Source organism: Schistosoma mansoni (genome assembly GCF_000237925.1).
Source record: "Schistosoma mansoni, WGS project CABG00000000 data, supercontig 0208, strain Puerto Rico, whole genome shotgun sequence".
NCBI classification, from domain to species: Eukaryota; Metazoa; Platyhelminthes; class Trematoda; order Strigeidida; family Schistosomatidae; genus Schistosoma; species Schistosoma mansoni.
In genome coordinates, this window is record NW_017386080.1 from 140170 (window position 1) to 159115 (window position 18946).

The 18946-nt window shown below is 38.2% G+C and overlaps 1 protein-coding gene across 1 annotated transcript in view; it reads left to right on the plus strand.

The window, feature by feature from the left end:
* Positions 1-12522, plus strand: part of Smp_199100 (DNA repair helicase rad3/xp-d, putative) — a gene marked incomplete at both ends in the record, with an annotated part of 51580 nt that extends 39058 nt beyond the window's left edge. The window contains 2 exons of the mRNA XM_018792821.1: positions 7998-8141; positions 12260-12522. Of these exons, the coding sequence (XP_018647197.1) occupies positions 7998-8141; positions 12260-12522 (407 nt within the window). The remainder of the gene's footprint in view (positions 1-7997; positions 8142-12259) is intronic.
* Positions 12523-18946: the final 6424 nt, after the last annotated feature.

Here is an 18946-nt window from a genome sequence, read left to right on the forward strand (position 1 = left end):
TACCTAGATAGTATAATGAAAACTACATAACGATCTAAAAATATGCCAACCTACCAGTGGGTTTTTAACTTTTCTTTATCATACTCTGTTTATTGGGGTTGTCTCACAGCACGATATTAATTTAATTTATTGGGCAAATGATATACAGTTGACGAGTTATAAATAGAACAAAACAGACGTCCCGAATTCCACCGCTAGCCACATTCCATCTATCAGATAAACAAAACTGTTAAATTTAGAAAATACGCTTAGTTGATATGTCATTTCTTGGATATTTATCGTAGTTTTATAATTCCGAATGTCTAACTTCATTATCTCACTTTTAATCTCAGTTGGTGTACCACTGGAGAGTTGTTTCGTCTTAGGATAAAGCTTATCAGTAGTGGACATCCACAATCTCACCAGAGTTCAAACCTAGGACCTAAAGATCTTCCAACGAACACTTACCCATTAGAACCAATAGGTCGGGGTCTAGTCGTACAATTCCAACTTTAATCAGTTTTGTTATATCGCGCTAGAACTTCAGGAATATCTTGAATTGAGGTATCAGGAAGGTGACTGTTTTAGTTTAGTTGATATTGTTTTGTAGAGAGGGGTTTTAACTTTTAGGTCACACACTAGGTAAAAACAGTTGTCCAATGACCTTCAGTTCCTGTTAGTACTCCGATTGAGATCAGTCTTTTGCGGATTTAATATACATATTTAACCATCTTTACAAAAACCTTTCAACTTTGCAGGCATTACTGACTTACTTACTTACGCCTATTACCTCTCGTCGAGGAGCATAGGCCGCTCACCAGCATTCTCCATCCAACTCTGTCCTGGGCAATCCTTTCCAGTTGTTATTCATCCTTTTCATATCTGCTTCTATTTCCCGGCGTAATGTGTTCTTTGGCCCTCCTCTTTTCCGTTTCCCTTCCGGATTCCAAGTTAGCGCTTGCCTCGTAATGCAGTTTGGTGATTTCCTTAATGTATGTCCCATCCACTTCCAACGTCTTTTCCTAATTTCCTCTTCAGCTGGTTTGTCCTCTCCCACAGATGGCTGTTGTTGATGATATCCGGCCACTGAATGGTGAGCATTTTGCGTAAACAACTGTTGATAAATACTTGTACCTTCTTGATGATGGATGTAGTAGTTCTCCACATTTCAGCTCTGTACAGTAGGACTGTGTTGACGTTCGTATTGAAGATTCTCACTTTGTAGTTAGTTGACAGTTGTTTTGAGTTACATATGTTCTTCAATTGTAGAAATGCTATCCTTGCTTTGCCAATCCTCACCTTTACATCTGCATCCGATCTTCCTTGTTTATCAACGATGCTTCCCAGGTACGTGAATGTTTCCACCTCTTCCAGAATTTCGCCATCAAGTGTGATTGAGTTGGTGTTCTCCATGTTGTATTTGAGAATCTTGCTTTTTCCTTTGTGTATGTTGAAGCCTATTGATGCAGAGGCTGCTGCTACATTTGTTGTCTTCGTCTGTATTTGTTCGTGTGTATGAGATAGGAGGGCCAGGTCATCTGCGAAGTCCAAATCATCTAAATTATTCTGTGATGTCCATTGTATTCCGTGTTTCCCCTCAGAAGTCGAGGTCTTCATAATCCAGTCAATCACCAGAAGAGAAAGGAAGAGGGAGAGTAGACAGCCTTGTCTGACTCCAGTCCTTACTGGAAATGCATCTGTCAGCTGTCCTCCATGCACCACTTTGCACTGTAGTCCATCGTATGAGTTCTGGATAATGTTGACAATCTTTTCAGGAACTCCATAGTGTCGAAGAATTTTCCATAATGTTCTATTGTCCACACTATCAAACGCCTTCTCATAGTCAATGAAGTTGATGCATAGTGATGAGTTCCACTCAATTGATTGTTCAATGATGACCCGTAGTGTCGCAATCTGGTTTGTGCACGACCGATCCTTACGGAATCCAGCCTGTTGATCTCGAAGTTGAGCGTCTACTGCGTCTTTCATCCGGTTGAGTAACACTCTGTTGAAAACTTTTCCTGGTACTGATAACAAACTGATACCTCTGTAGTTCTCACATTGGCTCAGCTCTCCCTTCTTCGGTATCTTGATGAGGTATCCTTCTTTCCAGTCCGTTGGCACTTGTTCCTCTTCTCAAATCTTCTTGAATAGGAGGTGAAGCATGTTTGCAGTTACTTCTATGTTTGTTTTCAGTGCTTCAGCTGGTATATTGTCAGGTCCTGCCGCTTTCCCACTTTTGATTTTCCAACGAATTTCCTTGTTAGTAACCCATTTTAACGAATTAAAGTTACGTATTTAATTTAATTTATTAGCTGATATTATTCAATATTCACTCTTAATTGTTTAATATTGACCAAAAGACAGAGAGAGTGATTAGAATATAGATAACTCATTCATCTGGTACTTGTATATGAACCACACTCTATGTTTGAAAGCTTATAGTAGGCGTCGAGTCTTGATTGACTATGATCACCACTACAGGAAGATTACATGCCAGATATTAGGTTGGATCCTTCTGTAGGCCAAAAATAAGAAAGCAGTTGACGGTTGTAATAAGATATATTTGTTGGCGATCTCGTGGTATCGAAAGAATACCGAGATCGTGCCAAAGTTTACATGCGGAACTACCGAGCGTATGCGAGTTCGTGCAAGGTAACAGGTAAAACGGAAGAATGTGTGTGTTTTTTACACTTAAACAAACAGGTACAGTAAGACAATCACTGATACAATTGGTCATAATAATAAATGTTTCCATTATACCAATCCCGTTCTCGTCATAAAAGTAGGTCACTGCAAGCTAATAATACCATCCGATTGATAAGATCGAAGTAGGTGGAGCGGAGTAGGAATCTCTTGAACTTAGTGGTTGAAAATCGGAATATCTTAACCACTAAATTACCTCTCTCTATGCACCAGATCTGGAGAGATGGAGAAAGAATAAGTCATCATGTTCAAATATTTATACTCGATGCCCAACTACCAACTGCCCCGATGTGCGATGTTTTATGGTGTAGGAGTAGGTTAGAAGAAAGCTAGGGGCGACCGCACCAAAACGTGGCACAAATCCATGAAGTCACTGACAAGTGGACTGAGACATGTCGGTAGGTGTAGACTACTTGGTTGGGATCCGCGAGATGATACTAATCTATGGTTACAGACTTTGAATGACATAGCTCAAAATCGTTTGCAATGACAAAGGTGCATCCACTCTTTGTGTTCTCCCAAATTCTAATCTTCTGAATTTTCATGTCTCAATCTTTTTTCTCTTTCCTAACTTATTTCATTGGATTATACTCCTTCAATAACATCTTCAAACCCTAATCTATCCGATTACTGTTTATACTCTTACTACTTCTCCCATTATGAGATTTGAATCGACAACTGCATCTCTGTGTTAATGTGCTGTGGAAACTCGAACTGATGTACGTACGTACGAAGTTCTACGTCGTGACTGACTGACTGATATATACTCGAGCTGTACTGCTCGGGTTAAGCTAGAGGGAAACTGTCATAACACCAAATTATAAAAGTCCTTATATGTAAGAGTGCTGCCACATTTTGTTAGTAAAATTATATTTTCATTGAGGTCTAAGCCTTGAAACGTTTTTTTTTGTTCCAATTTCTTACCAACTATTAAATACTTGAGGTGTTAATGTTTTGTAAGAATTCCATTTTGAAATTCAGTTTTAATCAATATAAAGTAATTTTAACCTTTACCATAAACGGGGGGTGTTATTTACTAAATTGAGAGGATAAAAAGCGAATGTCTAGCGCTTTAACCGCGTTGGTAGATTCGGAAAGTTCACCTAAGGGAGCTGAAAAACCCTCATTCCAAACCAATGGTTCACATAGGCTCCAGTATCCTGAGGTAACAAATGGCGTATGAATCAATTGTTGGTCACCGACTACCATGGGACTGCATCTCCTTACGATGCTCCACTGCCTTGTGGATTAGACCTTTAGGTCAAAGGCTCCGGGTGTGTCTTCCTAAGAAAACCACCTGCTTTAGTTTGGGCACCTGGGCAGTATCACAGCCCTCACACAAATCAAATAAGTTTTGTGTGTCGCATATATATCTGATGCCACTTTGTACCAATATTTATGTGTTCCTCAATTAAAAGATAAGGTAACCAGGTTTTCTCATACCTGTATCTATTTACTGATTCAACTACTGGCATGAAAAGGGTAATATATACCGTACAATCAGACAATTTAGTTTACGAGTCAGCGTACATCTTCATTTGTGGTTTGAACAAGATCTAACAAAATACATACTCAACTCTATTCTATCACACTTGATCGATAATCGTCATGTACTCGATATAAGGATTCAAGCTCTATATTCAAGAGAAATTTCTAATACCTTTTTTCTTTATGGGTCACATAAGACTTCATAAACAGTTCTATGAATTCTTTACACCCTGTATTTATTCGTTTTCCTTCAACCTTTTCGTATATTCTTTTCACTACTGATATGTCTATTCATACCACAAACCGTTGTAAGTTAGACAACCACTGAAAACGTGGAAGCGTTGGATGAGTGTTTCGTTCTAGCATGGGACTCTTTAGCAGTACGCTTCCACTACCCCGCAACTGGGAATCGAACTCAGAACATTCGGTCTTGAGCTCGAACACCTAACTCTTAGACCCAGTGAGCTAGGATCTAGTGATGTACAAGTCTAGCTCCAATCAATTCACGATATTCGTGATATATTTAAGCTGATTGTTCATACACTTTTATTGAGTAGTTTTAATGATTATTTGAATGAGTTTATGTTTTTCAAGCTTTGACCTACTTCCTAAGTAAGTATATTGGTTTATGTTATCATACCTGAACCTGTCATCTTACTATCAATTTATACCTTTTTTACTTATCATGATTATTTATATAATCCTATTTCATTGTTATCATTGACTCATAAATTCAGTCAGTCAGTCTTGAGTGCTGTTAGAAGTATGAGGGAAGTTATCACTTCCCGGTCGCCCACACCGCGGAAGGGTTCTTCTACATATACCTGAAAAGGAAATTGGATTAAAAGTGGTCTTAATGACCTGAGAGCGAGGTCGGTCACACACGACCTTTTTGTGGGCGATTTTTGTGTTAGCTCCATTCTTCAAAGGACCTTATCGCCGGAGACGGATATTCGTGGGATAAGGTGAGGTGTGTATTTGTACTGTCTATCTTTTCTAGCCCCACCCCTCCTTGTGGGAAGGCAGCATCGCTGTTATGCTGGTTGTTTGAAGGAAACACCTTACTGCCGTTACACCTCTGTACAGTCAGCAGTACGACTTCGCCTTCGGACCATGGGTTTGTTGCTTTTAGTCATACCGTTCTTCAACCGACCTTTCTGGCATGGTAGGACCTTGAGGAACAAATGTTTTAGCCAGTATAGCTCTATTGGTTCATCACGATAGGCAAGCCTGACCACCACGTCAGTGGTGGTTTCTAAGATAGAAAACAATAATATTACAAAATATAAACTGATTCTGCATCATTGCTACATCTACTAATGTCTCTTCGAGGTTATTCTGCCTATTAATTCAAAAAAATCAAAGATATAAACTCATCTTAACGGTTATAGTCTGTCCATATTCTCTGACCTTTGAAAGAATCCAAACAAATGTTTAATAGTTTACACTTTGTTCTTAGTGAAGTTTAGAATTAAGGTTTTATAGTTGAATTCATGAGTCAATTAAAGCTAGACCACCATGGAAAACCTGGAAGCAAGGGGTTTGAATCTCGCGAGATGGAATCGTGGATACTCACTGCTGAGGAGTCCCATACTAGGACGAAACGGTCGTCCAGTGATTCCAGGTTTTCCATGATGGTCTAGCTTCAATTGACTCATGAATTCAACTATAAAATTACTAAAATCTCCACAAAACCACTTGTGACAATAATTATATGCACACTAGTGACTGGCTTCTAGAGGTATTTCCTGGAGTTCTAATGATAAGCAGTGACCAGTGACCATAAAACCCGTTCTGATAATCAAAGTTTTCATCAATAACTGATATCATCTATAATGTATAGTTGTTCTGTAACCATATTGATTAGTGGATTCCACCTAAAAAGACATTAATCTCTATCTGATTACTTCATTCATAAAATATAGTGCCACCAGGCCTAATGTTAGAAACTATAACTAATGTAGATTAACCTGTTATGTATTGTAGTGTCGGCTGCTATACTGAGCCCATATACCTTTATTCTAGCTTCTGGGCAAGCCAATTCATCCATTTTTCTATAGCCACATTTTGATCTTGTTAATTATTCTCTTGTCTACCTTGACTATTTTTCTATGAGCGTATGTGTGTGTACACTTCTTATCCTATTCATCACATGTCGTCTGTAACTTATTTTTATCTGGCTATAAATATTGTTTAAGGCTTGATTACATGGAGTTGGCTCACATGTCTTCTCCTACTGCGCGTCATTTCACTTCGCTCCCTTCTCTTCGTTTCTTCGATCCCTTGTCTGGATCAATGATTGTATGGAATATATATGTATTCGAAATTCATTCTTGTATTTGACTTATTGAATTCCGTTATTCAACGACATACGAATCAAGTCGATAATTTTATATGAGTATTAGCGATATGTACGATCTATTTTGGAGTCAGATAACGGATCATTAAAGTGGTGAGCTCGTCGATAAAATCGTCCGATCTAATTGATGTTAAAATGAAGAGCCCCAAAATACAACCTAAAGAGTTTCTATGGTCACAGAACATTATTTCTCGCTAAGGTTTTAAACGTTTTAAACAGTACACAAAGATATTTATATGAATCGTTATACATAAGCCTAACATTCACGTTCCCAGCTCTAATTAGCTTGTCTCTTAAGTATACTTTTGCCGATTGGTTTAATAATTTTTTCTATTGAAGTAAGCCTGATGAAGACCCAATTGAAAACAGTATTGTTTGTTTACATACTGTGTATTCTTCAAAATTGAAAGGATTTAGTTTACTTATTTGAACATATAAACATTGGTACAAGAAGGCACCACATAAAACATTCGATTTGTGTGAGGGCTAGGATACTTCCCTCGTGCCCAAACCGAAACAGGTGGTTTTCCTACGGAGCCACACCCCAAACATTTGATATAAAGGTCTAATCTACAAAGCAGTGGAGCAACGTAAGGAGATGCAGTTCTATGTCAGTCGGTGAACAACAATTGGTTCGTACGCTATTTGTTCCTTCAGGATCCTGGATCCCATGTGTACCATTGACTTGTTATCAGAGTTTTCCAACTCTCCTAGGCGGATCCTTTATATCCACCAACCCGGTTATAGCGTTGGACACTTGCTTTTCGTTCTCTAAATTTCGTAAACAACAGTAATACCGTGTAAAGTCAGTGGGTAGGACTTCCCTGACAGTGAATGTATGCGCGTGGCCATGTGAGAGCATTTGGAGATGGAGAGCTGACTCTCCCCACTCTCGGCCGTGCTAGGGCATTAGGGGGGGAACGATTTAGTAACAAACATCTTATTTTTACAATGCATATATAACTTTTAGTAGAGTTTTGATTAATTAGTATAGCTCTAATTTTTGTACTCACTGCAATACTAATGAGGCTCAACAGTTCATGGTGCATGAGGAACACTTTAGGTTTTATGAATGCAAAGATATAAGACTCTCCACCTACATTGGTGATAATAATCATAATGTATGGTCATGTAGTTCTAAGTTGGAATCCTGAAGGGAAACTGAAAAGAAAAGGTCCGAAGAACACCCTATGTCGATAATTGGTAGCAGACATGTAAAGGATGAATAGCAACCGAAAACGATTACTCATGACAAGGTTGGATGGACAGTGCTTGTAATTGACCTATGCTTCTCCATGAAGGGTTAATAGGCGTAAGTAAAGTAAGGAAGTATGATTATGTAGGCTAGAACTAGCAAACTATTCACCTTTAACTCTTCATTTTAAGGCTTTGCAAACTGTACAGTTTTTGATGATCTCCATTATTATTGTTACTTATTATATTTAGTTTTGTTTTTTCTGATTAGGCTCGTTTAGATTTTCTTCGTGAACAATACAATGTTCGACCAAATGAATTTATTACATTCGATGCAATGCGTCATGCTGCACAATGTTTAGGACGAGCTATTCGTGGCAAATCTGATTATGGTATTATGATTTTAGCTGATAAAGTAAGTCATTCGTAGTATTAGTAGTATTATTATTAGTAGTAGTTGGCTTTTGCCAACTTACGTCATCTATGGAGAAGACAAGATATCCGTCTATCAATTAAGGGATGAGTATACTGCGCAGCAGTTCGCTCTGTTCTACTTTACGACTGTGAAATGTGGCCATTAAGAGTAGAAGATAATCGTAAGTTACTAGTATTTGACCATAGATGCCTTAGAAATATTGCTCGGATCTGCTGGGATCACGGGGTAAGTAATAGTAAGGTTATACACAGGGTATTATAGAATGATGGTAAATCAGTTGATGAGGTGATGAACCGATTACCACGACACGCTATGCTGACTAGTGTAGGGGATGGTTGGAAGAGAGTTAGGGTTGGCCAAACCAAAACATGGCATCAGTGCTTGAATCCACTAACTTCTAGTCTGAGCCATGTTGGAAGATGTAGACTACTTGGTTGGGGCTGCGTGACTATCGTAACCAATGGTTGGAGATTCTGTGTGACATGGCTCAGAATCGATCACAATGGCGTCGGTGTATATACTCTTTATCTTCCCTTGAACCTTGAGATTAAGATTGCTTCATATCTGTCTTCCTTCTTGTACTACATCCTTATATACAATCTTTCTTTAATATATTACCACCACTAAATTAACTACTTCTATGAATTCGGTGTTCATGTTGTTGTGCTAACGAGGTATGGTAACGTGGACCGATGCATAAATGTGCCTGGTCTTACGTTGTAGCTGACTGACTGACTGATAGTAATAAATCTATGATAAAACTATTTCTTATACATTTCAATTATATATCCCCTGCCCCCTCTTCATTTTGAAGGAGTTCAAACTAGTTGACCGGTTAAAACATTATAACTGTTCAAAAATATCAATCACTTACATTATTTTAAATACAATTTTTTATATCAGAAGGTAGTTTTGTGGAAATTTTAGTAATTTTATATAATTGAAATCATGAGTCAATTGATGCTAGACTACCATGGAAAACCTGGAAGCACTGGACAACCGTTTCGTCTTATTGTGGGACTCCTCAGCAGTGCGCATCGACGAGACTGATAGGTCCTGTGTTCGAATTATTTCGGTGCGGGATCGTGCATGCGCACTGCTGAGGAGTCCCATAATAGGACGAAACGGCCGTCCAGTGCTTCCAGGTTTTCCATGATGGCCTAGCTTCAATTGACTCATGATTTCAACTTTATATACAATTTTTATATGTCAATGTCTTTGACATTCTCATTTGGCGCCTAATTTCTATCAATCTATTCATTTGAATTTTGACGAATGTTCATATATATGAGGTAGTTTTGCTTTGTTTCAATTTTTAGAATGGCAGTTTATGGAGATTATAGTGATTTAAATGGTTGAATTCATGAGTTGATGTAAGCTAGAACACTATTAAAAATCTGGAAGCACTGGACGGCTGTTTCGTCTTAGTATGGGACTCCTCAGCAGTGCACATTCACGATCCCACATATGAGACTCGAACCCAGGACCTTCGGTTGGATAGCGGCAGGTATTTACCTCACACAATGGATGATTGGTTGAGCAGGATCATGGATCGATTGACGTTAGACATTAACACTGTGGGATGCAAGCTCATCGGTCTAGAGATCAAACGTTCGCGCATGAGACCAAAGGCCCTGTGTTCGAGTCCTATGTACGGGATCGTAGATGCTCACTTCTGAGGAGTCCCACAATAGGACGAAACGACCTTCTAGTTCTTTGAATTTCAGAGATAATAAATCACTGATATGATTTGATTTTGATTCAATTTACTACAAATATTTCAACGTGTTTTATAAACACTAGACATATATACTTGAAGATCATATGTTTGTACCACTCATGTGTAAGTGAGGAGCTAGGGTATTAATATTCATTGCTGAAGAGTTTTCTTAATCTTCAATGCTTTACCATAGTTGATATCAATCCTTGATAGTAAAAAGCAACAATAATTTGACAGTAGACATTCTTCACAACTTTCTCTTACTTATTTACTTATATATGCCTGTTACCCCTCATTGATGAGTATAGGCCAACCACCAGTATTCTCCATCCAACCCTGTCCTGGGCCATCCTCCTTTTCATATCTGCTTTTATTTTGCGGCGTAATATGTTCTTTGGCATACCTCTTTTCCACTTCCCTTCCGGATACTAAGTTAGTGCTTGCCTCGTGATGCAGTTTAGTGATTTCCTTAATGTATGACAACTTTCTCTTAGAATAGATTATTTAACGTGTCTGAACACAAATGTTAGTGTATTACAAGCATATTCAATCGTAAAATGAAAGCAAGATGAAAAGATACATCATCAATGTTTGTGAAACTTTAATACACTTGGCATTTGAGCATATATAGACACTGACTGTTTACTCTCTAAAAGTCTCCTTCAAAGAGAAGACAACAGTCATGAAGTATGAGTCAGTCAGTCAGTCAGCTACAACGTAGGACCAGACACATTTATGCATCGGTCCACGTTACCATACCTCACTCATTAGCACAACAAGATCAACAACGGATTCATAGAAGTAGTTAATTTAATGGTGGTAATATATAAAAGAAAGGTTGTATATAAGGATATAGTATAGAAAGAAAGACAGATATGAAGCAATTTTAATCTCAAGGTTTAAGGGAAGACAGGGAGCGTATACACCATTGTGATCGATTCTGAGCCATGTCACACAGAATCTCCAACCATTGGTTACGATAGTCATGCGGACCCCAACCAAGTAGTCTGAATCTAACAACATGACTCAGACTAGAAGTTAGTGACTTCAAGCACTGATGCCATGTTTTAATTTGGCCGCCCCTAACTCTCTTCCAATCATCCCCTACACTAGTCAGCATAGCGTGTCGTGGTAATCGGTGTTCAGGCATGAAACAAGCTTTAATTCGAAGATTACTTTATGTACAGAAAACAAAGATATTTGTAAGCTTTTATATGAACTTGATATTGTAGAAGTCTGTGGTAAAGTTAGCGAATTCTGAAGTAATTTCGATGTACTTTGTCATCTTGTAAAATTCTATTGAAATTCTCTGAAGAACTCTATTTGTTCAAAGTATTTCTAGTATTTATTTGGATCCGGAAAACGTTTTTATGGAATCATTATAGGGTGGCTTGTAATAAAGTTTTCCAGTCAACATTCAAACTCTATCTTGTTTATGACATATGATACTTGGATATACTTAATATTGTTTTACTTGAATCTTCCCATTGATGTTAAGGACTGTAATTGATCAGTCTCTTATTGGCCATATGTGCATACTGTGCGTATTGCCTTGATATTACCTTAAGTCACAAGCTTTATGAACAAAAATGGATGGTGACTAGCAACGGAATCCAGGACGCGTGTTTCGTCCTATTTGAGACTCGTCAGCTGAATTTAACTGCGTCGCAGAGTTGATGTCCAGTCTGGGACTCGAACCAAGTACCTTTCGCTTCAAACGCCATCACGTTATCCACTTAGCTACTGAGTCCAGATAGCCACCTGCTTGTGCAATGAAGTGAATTTTTAATTCATTTTGTCATAGTTGAAAGCGTGAGTCAGTTGAAGGTAGACCACCATGGAAAACCTAGGAGCACTAGACAGCCGTTTCGTCCTATTGTGGGACCCCTTAGCACTACCTCACCTCGCGAGATTCGAACCCAGGACCTATCAATCTTGCGCCATAACGCTTAACCGATAGACCACTTAGCCGGCATCCGATGTTGTTTATGTCTAACTTCAACCAATCCACGAAGTTGAGCAACCGTTCACCAATTGTCTTCAGTGAATTCCTATCTCACAACAGACATTATTGAACTCCGCTGGTCACTGCTTCTTACTAGAACTCCTGGATTTACCTCTCAACTATGAAAATACTAAATCTCCACAAAAAAACTCTTCTGATAATTCATTTCGTATTAGTTTGTTTGAATCTTCCTATTGGTGTTTACGATTGCAATCGACCAGTCTCTAGGCTATAGGTACTTCCAGCTGACGAGTCGTAGATGGGACAAAACACTCATCATGGATCCACCGCTAGACACCATCTATCTTTGCTTGTAAATATGCCCTTATATGTATATCCATTTATAATCTAATGTTTATTTTAACTTTTTAGCGTTATGCTCGTGCAGATAAACGTTTTAAATTACCCGGTTGGATACAATCACAGCTACAAGATGCATTTATTAATTTATCTATAGAAGAATCAATACAAGCATCAAGACGTTTTTTACGTTTAATGGGTCAACCATTTAATAAAAATGATCAATTAGGTTTAGCATTATTAACACGTGAACATATTAATAAATTAATTGAACAAAATCAAAAAGATTCTATAATATCTATGGGAAAAATGAATAGTTGCCAAGTGGCAAATGATTTGAATCCTACAAATCAATCAAGAACTGTAACTACAGCAATGACATTGAAATGAAGATAGATACACAGTTGTTGTAAATGTATACAGTTTTATTTTACTTTTCATATATATATATATATTTCTATAGTATTGTTACATCCTCTACTTGCTTATCGCTCTCCCTATCTAAATGATCTCACATGGCCACGCGTATATAGCCTCTGCCACACAAGTCCTACTCATTGACTTCTCGCCGATAGGTTGTTGTTTGCGAAATTATGGAAAGGACGAAAAGTGAATGTCCAGTGCTTTAACCGGGTTGGTGGACACGGAAAGTTCACACGTAGGGGAGTTGGAAAACCTTGATTCCAAACCAATGGTGCAAATGGGCTCCAGTATACTGAGGGAACAAATGGCGTATGAATCAATAATTGTTCACCGGCTACCATGGGGCTGTATCTCCTTACGATGCTCCACTCTCTTGTGGATCAGATCTTTAAGTTAAAAGCTCGAGGTTTGTCCCCCTGAGAAAACCACGTGCTTCAGTTTGGGCACCTTGGCAGCATCACAGCCCTCACACAAATCAAATGAGATTTGTGCGGTGCATATGTATCTGGTACTTCCTTGTGCCAATATTTATGTGTTTAAATAAATAAATTATATATATATATATATATATATATATATATATTTCCATAATATTGTTACATCCTCTACTTGCTTACGGCAGAATATGATATACAACTAATGATACTTGAACGTATAGAACCGTCACAGTCACAAATCAGAAAACATAAGAAGTAGGTGAGTCAGTCAGTCAGCTACAACGTAGGACCAGACACATTTATGCATCGGTCCAAGTTGCCACAATAAGATGAACACCAAATTTATGGAAGTAGTTAATTTGATGGTCGTAATATATAAAAGATACGTTGTATATAAGGATATAGTATATAGTACAGGAAGAAAGACAGATATGAAGCATTTTTAGTCTCAAGGTTTAAGGGAAGACAGGGAGCGTATACACCATTGTGATCAATTCTGAGCCATATCACACAGAGTCTCCAACCATTGGTTACGATAGTCACACGGACCCCAAACAAGTAGTCTGCATCTACCAACATGACTCAGACTAGAAGTTAGTGAATTCATGCTCTGATGCCACGTTTTGGTTTGGCCGCCCCTAACTCTCTTCCAACCATCCTCAATACTAGTCAGCATTGCTCGTCGTGGTAATCGGTGTTCAGGCATACGTAACACGTGACCCAACCACCTCAGTCGATGAAGATTCATGACCTCATCAACTGATTTACCATCATTCCCTAATACCCTGCGTCTAACCTCACTATTACTTACCCGGTTATTCCAGCAGATGCGAGCAATATTTCTAAGACATCTATGGTCAAATACTAGTAACTTACGATTATCTTCTACTCTTAATGGCCACAATTCACAGTCGTAAAGTAGAACAGGACGAACTGCTGTGCAGTATACTCGTCCCTTAATTGATAGACGGATATCTCGTCTTCTCCATAGATGACGTAAGTTGGCAAAAGCCCAACGAGCTTTTTGAATCCGTGCTGAGATTTCGTCAGACATCAACCCATTCTGGCTGATCAGACTTCCAAGATAAGTGGAGTTGTCGACGCGTTTGACTACTTCACTCTCTATCCTTAGTTCAGGTGTTGACGCAGGCCAGTCCTGGAGTAACAATTTACATTTGGATGGGGAGAAACGCATCCCAAACATCCTGGCATTATTACTCAGTTCTAACAGAAGACTCTGCATTTTGCCAGTGTCTTCACCAAACAGGACTATGTCATGTGTGTATTCCAAGTTAATAAGTGGACATCCTGGTACGTGATTAATCCCTAAAATTTCGGTGATTGTTGGGTAAGAATCGAAAATATACAGAAAAAATATGTCCTTTTATGGTTATTAGCGTTGGTCATAACATCATTATAATTCAGCCAGACGGCAAGAAGTCACGTTATGCTACTATCCAATCGTAGCATTCTACATTTATATTCTAGGATGCTGCATTATGTTCTAATTGAATCGAGACTATTTGACTCCTTTAGGGTCTCGAGAGGCTCCGTTGTCCTTCTTGAAAGTCATTACAACACATATATTTGCAAAATTTTTCATTCATTTATCGCATATATTATTTATTTGGGATTTAATTATTTTATTCAGAGAGGGGTTTTGTGGATATTATAATAATTTAACATTTGAATTGATGAGTCTATTAAATCTAGACCACCATGTAAACCTGGAAGCACTATTTCGTCATAGTGTGGGATTCCTCAGCAGAGCGCATCCACGATCCCACCTCAGAAAATCCGAACCCAGGATCTATCGGGATCGCAAGCGAACGCCTAACCTTTAGACCACTGAGCCAGCATCCAACGGTGTTAATGTCTAACTCCAACCAATCCACGAGATTGCGCCACTGTCCCCCAATGAGTCACTATTTCAAAACAGAACCGGTTGAACTGCACTAGTTTCATACTAGGACGAAACGGCTGTCCAGTGTTTCCAGGTTTTCCATAGTGTTCTGGCTTCAATAAACTTATGGATTCAAATATTTAATTATTTGTTTAAAGATTTTCTTCTCAAGTTGGCATTACTTACTTACTTACGCCTGCTACTCCCAATGGAGACAGATCATCTACGAAGTCTAAATCGTCCAGCTGACAAGTTGAAATTATTTAACTGACTTTATGATTGGGAGTAAAACTGTATGCCTAACAAACTAATTATACTCAATCCAACTGAGATTGGAGTAAATTCAATAAACGATTACTAATAATGATGCTAATTCACTTAGTATTATTTAGCTGAGTCTTCCCATTGATGTTTAGGACTGCAATTGATCCAATCTCTTATTGGCATATGTGCATACTGTGCGTATTGCCTTGATATAGCCTTGATCAATGGGAAGATTCAAACAAATAATAACAAATGAATTTAGATTTCACCTCATTGTATAAGCAAGTGGCTATCAGGACTCAGTAGTTAGGTGGATAACGCGATGGCGTTTGGAGCGAAAGGTATTTGGTTCGAATCCCAGAGTGAACATCAACCCTGAGATGCAGGCACGTCCATCTGACGAGTCCCCAATAGGACGAAACGCGCCTTGTCCTGGATTCCACTGCTAGCCTTTATCCATCTTTGCTAATGTTAAAACTTTATTCTGTTCGATTGATGATTGACTACAGAGAATTGTGATTAATCAAAGATATTTCTAGTAAATCATTTACACTAGAACTTCTTTATCATTCGTGATCTATCAATTAGAATTTATGGCTTTTAGCCAAAATGTTTTGGAGCCAAATGTTATAGTTATGATTATACTTTAATGGAATTTCAACTGTACAAGATCTATACTAACATCGTATACTGTCTTGGATTCAATCTCATTGTTCAATTGGGTACTATTAACAATATAATATTAAAAATCAGTCATATGAGGATCTATGGCAAACACGATGAATAAGTAGATTGAGCTTAAACCAACAGAAAAAGTGAATAGATTCAATCACCATGACAACTAAACATGAAGTATATTACTGAATTGTATGTGTAACAGAATAAACGAATCCGAATTAGGTGACATCATGAGTCAATTGAAGCTAGACCACCATAGAAAACCTGGAAGTGCTGGACGGCCGTTTCGTCCTATTGTGGGACTCCTCAGCAGTACGTATCCACGATTCCGTCATGCGCGCGAGCACTTAACCTCCAGACCACTGAGCAAGCCGGCGTCCAACGATGTTAATGTCTAACTTCAAGATCAGAATTAGTTTAGATCATTTAATTGCTATTCAAATTTTAACAAAATATTCAAGATATACATAACTATAATTTATGAACGACCTTCGAGCAACGCTAGAATGACCTTGAAGATGCTTATCTACTTACCAGGGTTAAATGAGGGTTATAAACCTGTATGATGAATTAGAATTATCATTTACAGTTGATGATCTAAGTAAGGAATTAGATTTAGGATTTACATCACTAATCGACATTAGTTATCATGCCAAAACTCTATTTAGCCAAATGGATGAACGCATTTCGCGCCAAAATTCGAGACTTATTACCTTATACGTGATTGGTCCGTCCATAAATTATAGTCTCACCTTTTTGTCTTATCGTCACCACTCAGGGAAGTCCTACTCACTACTGCCTTCTCACCATAGCATTACTGTTGTTTACGAAATTGTGAGAACGAAAAGTAAATGCCCGTCACTTTAACTGGGTTGGTGGACACGGAAATTCCACACCTAGGGAAGTTGGAAAACCCTCATTCCAAACCAATGATGAACACGGGCTCCAGGATCCCGAAGGAACAAAAGGCGTATGAACCAAGTATTGGTCACCGGCTAACATGGGACTGCATCTCCATACATTGCTCCACTGTCTTGTAAATTAGACCTTTAGACCAAAGGCTTGTAGTTTGTTCCTCTAAGAAAATTACCTGTTTCGATTTGGGCAACCGGGCAGTATCATAGTCTTCACACACGTTGAATGATTTACGTGGTGCATATATATTTGATGCCTCCTTGTACCAATGTTTATGTGTTTAAATAAATAAATAGATGGTAACATTTAATCTCTTGTCCAATTCTCATATTTTAACTGAGTAAATAATAGGATTAACTGGGTCCTACATTTTCTTTATAATGAATACTAGTTGTCGATACAGCAACTCCTGAAAAATTAGCTTAATATACTCAGTCAAAGGATGCTTCATACATGCTAGTCGACGACTTTTTAACTAGTAAGCGTTCATAGATATTCCCGAATGAATTTATGTCACCGGGTAACTTTTTATGGTCAAGAAGTCGCCAATGTTCTCAATTTCACCAAGCCGAGTTATACAATATTGATGATTAATGGACACTACATGATAGCGACAGTGCAGTCATGTTGTACAATGAAATATCCTAGTATTTAAATCCAATATACTTAATGTTATTATGACTCAGCTTTCTAAAACCCCGATTTTATGGTTTCGATAACTATGTGGTTGATTAGCGGTGAAAAGCTCGATTTTTGACCACTGGTTACAGGTTCCAACTCCACTCCATAACATACATCATCAAAGGTGGTTGTTACATTTTCCTAACCAACGCCTACCAATAACACCTAATCCCGGTTGACATAGGCGTACGTTAGAAAATAGCTAAGGATGAGGAGACTAGGACATGTCGGTTGGTACACAGTTCTTATTTTCAATTAATTTGATACTTGTAGTTAATTTTTGTAGATATAGGGGTGACATGATGTAAAATTGATTGCAATAGCATCCATTCTTTATCTTTCTATCGATCTTATTCCTTTCTTTTGAAGTATACTCTTCCCATGTTTAAATTTCCAATGATTCCTATCTTATATCATGAGTCAATTTAAGAGTTAGACTACCATGAAAAACCTGGAAGCACTGGATAACCGTTTCGTCTATTGTGGGACTCCTCAGAAGTGCGCGTCCACAATCCTGCCTCGCGAGACAAACCCAGGGCCTATCAATCTCGCACGCGAGCGCTTAACCGCTAGACCACTGAGCAAGCCGGCATCCAACGGTGTTAATGTCTAACTTCAACCAATCCACGAAATTGAGGAACCATTCACCGTTGTCTTCAGTGAGTTGATAACTCACAACAGACCTGGTTGAACTCCACTGGTTATTTTATTAATTTCTTCCCTCATTACACTGATATGATTTATGAGAATCAGGACAAATGTATGGCAGATATGCACTTACCAATATGATTAAAACCAACAATGATTTCATAGACTAATGTAATATCTTGACTTTTCCCAACCTTTTCTCCCAACGAAGATTCTATTCCAGTCAACATAGTTCATCAAGGTAGACTGTAATTTGGCAATCGAATTATGATTACTTTTTTTGTAACTGCTACTGTAATGTGGGTTACTTATATCCACATAAGTAGTATATAACGATGGTCAAGTGTAGAGTGTATTCCAGTAGAAGATCGATAAGGAGAGAACGGGAACGGAACGCAACTAGTATGAAAATGCATGAGCAATAATAATCGGAGACTATGGACTAATATTTGCAGAAGGAATGGTCAAGATTGAGACAATGGATTGATAGTTTGTAAATTAACGGTTTACTGTATGAATTCACTTAGTATACTGTGCGTATTGCACATATACCAATTAAAGACTGATCAGTTGCAGTTCTAAACAGCAATAGGTAGATTCAAACAAACAATACTAAGTGAATTTAAACTTTATCCCATTGCACAAGCAAGTGGCTATGAGGACTCAATAGCTGAGTGAATAACGCGATGGCGTTTGAACGCCAAACGGTACTGGGTTCGAGTCCCACAGTGAACATCAACAAATCTGAGATACAGGTACATCCAGCTGAAGAGTCCCAAATAGAACGAAATGCGTATCAAACTGGATTCC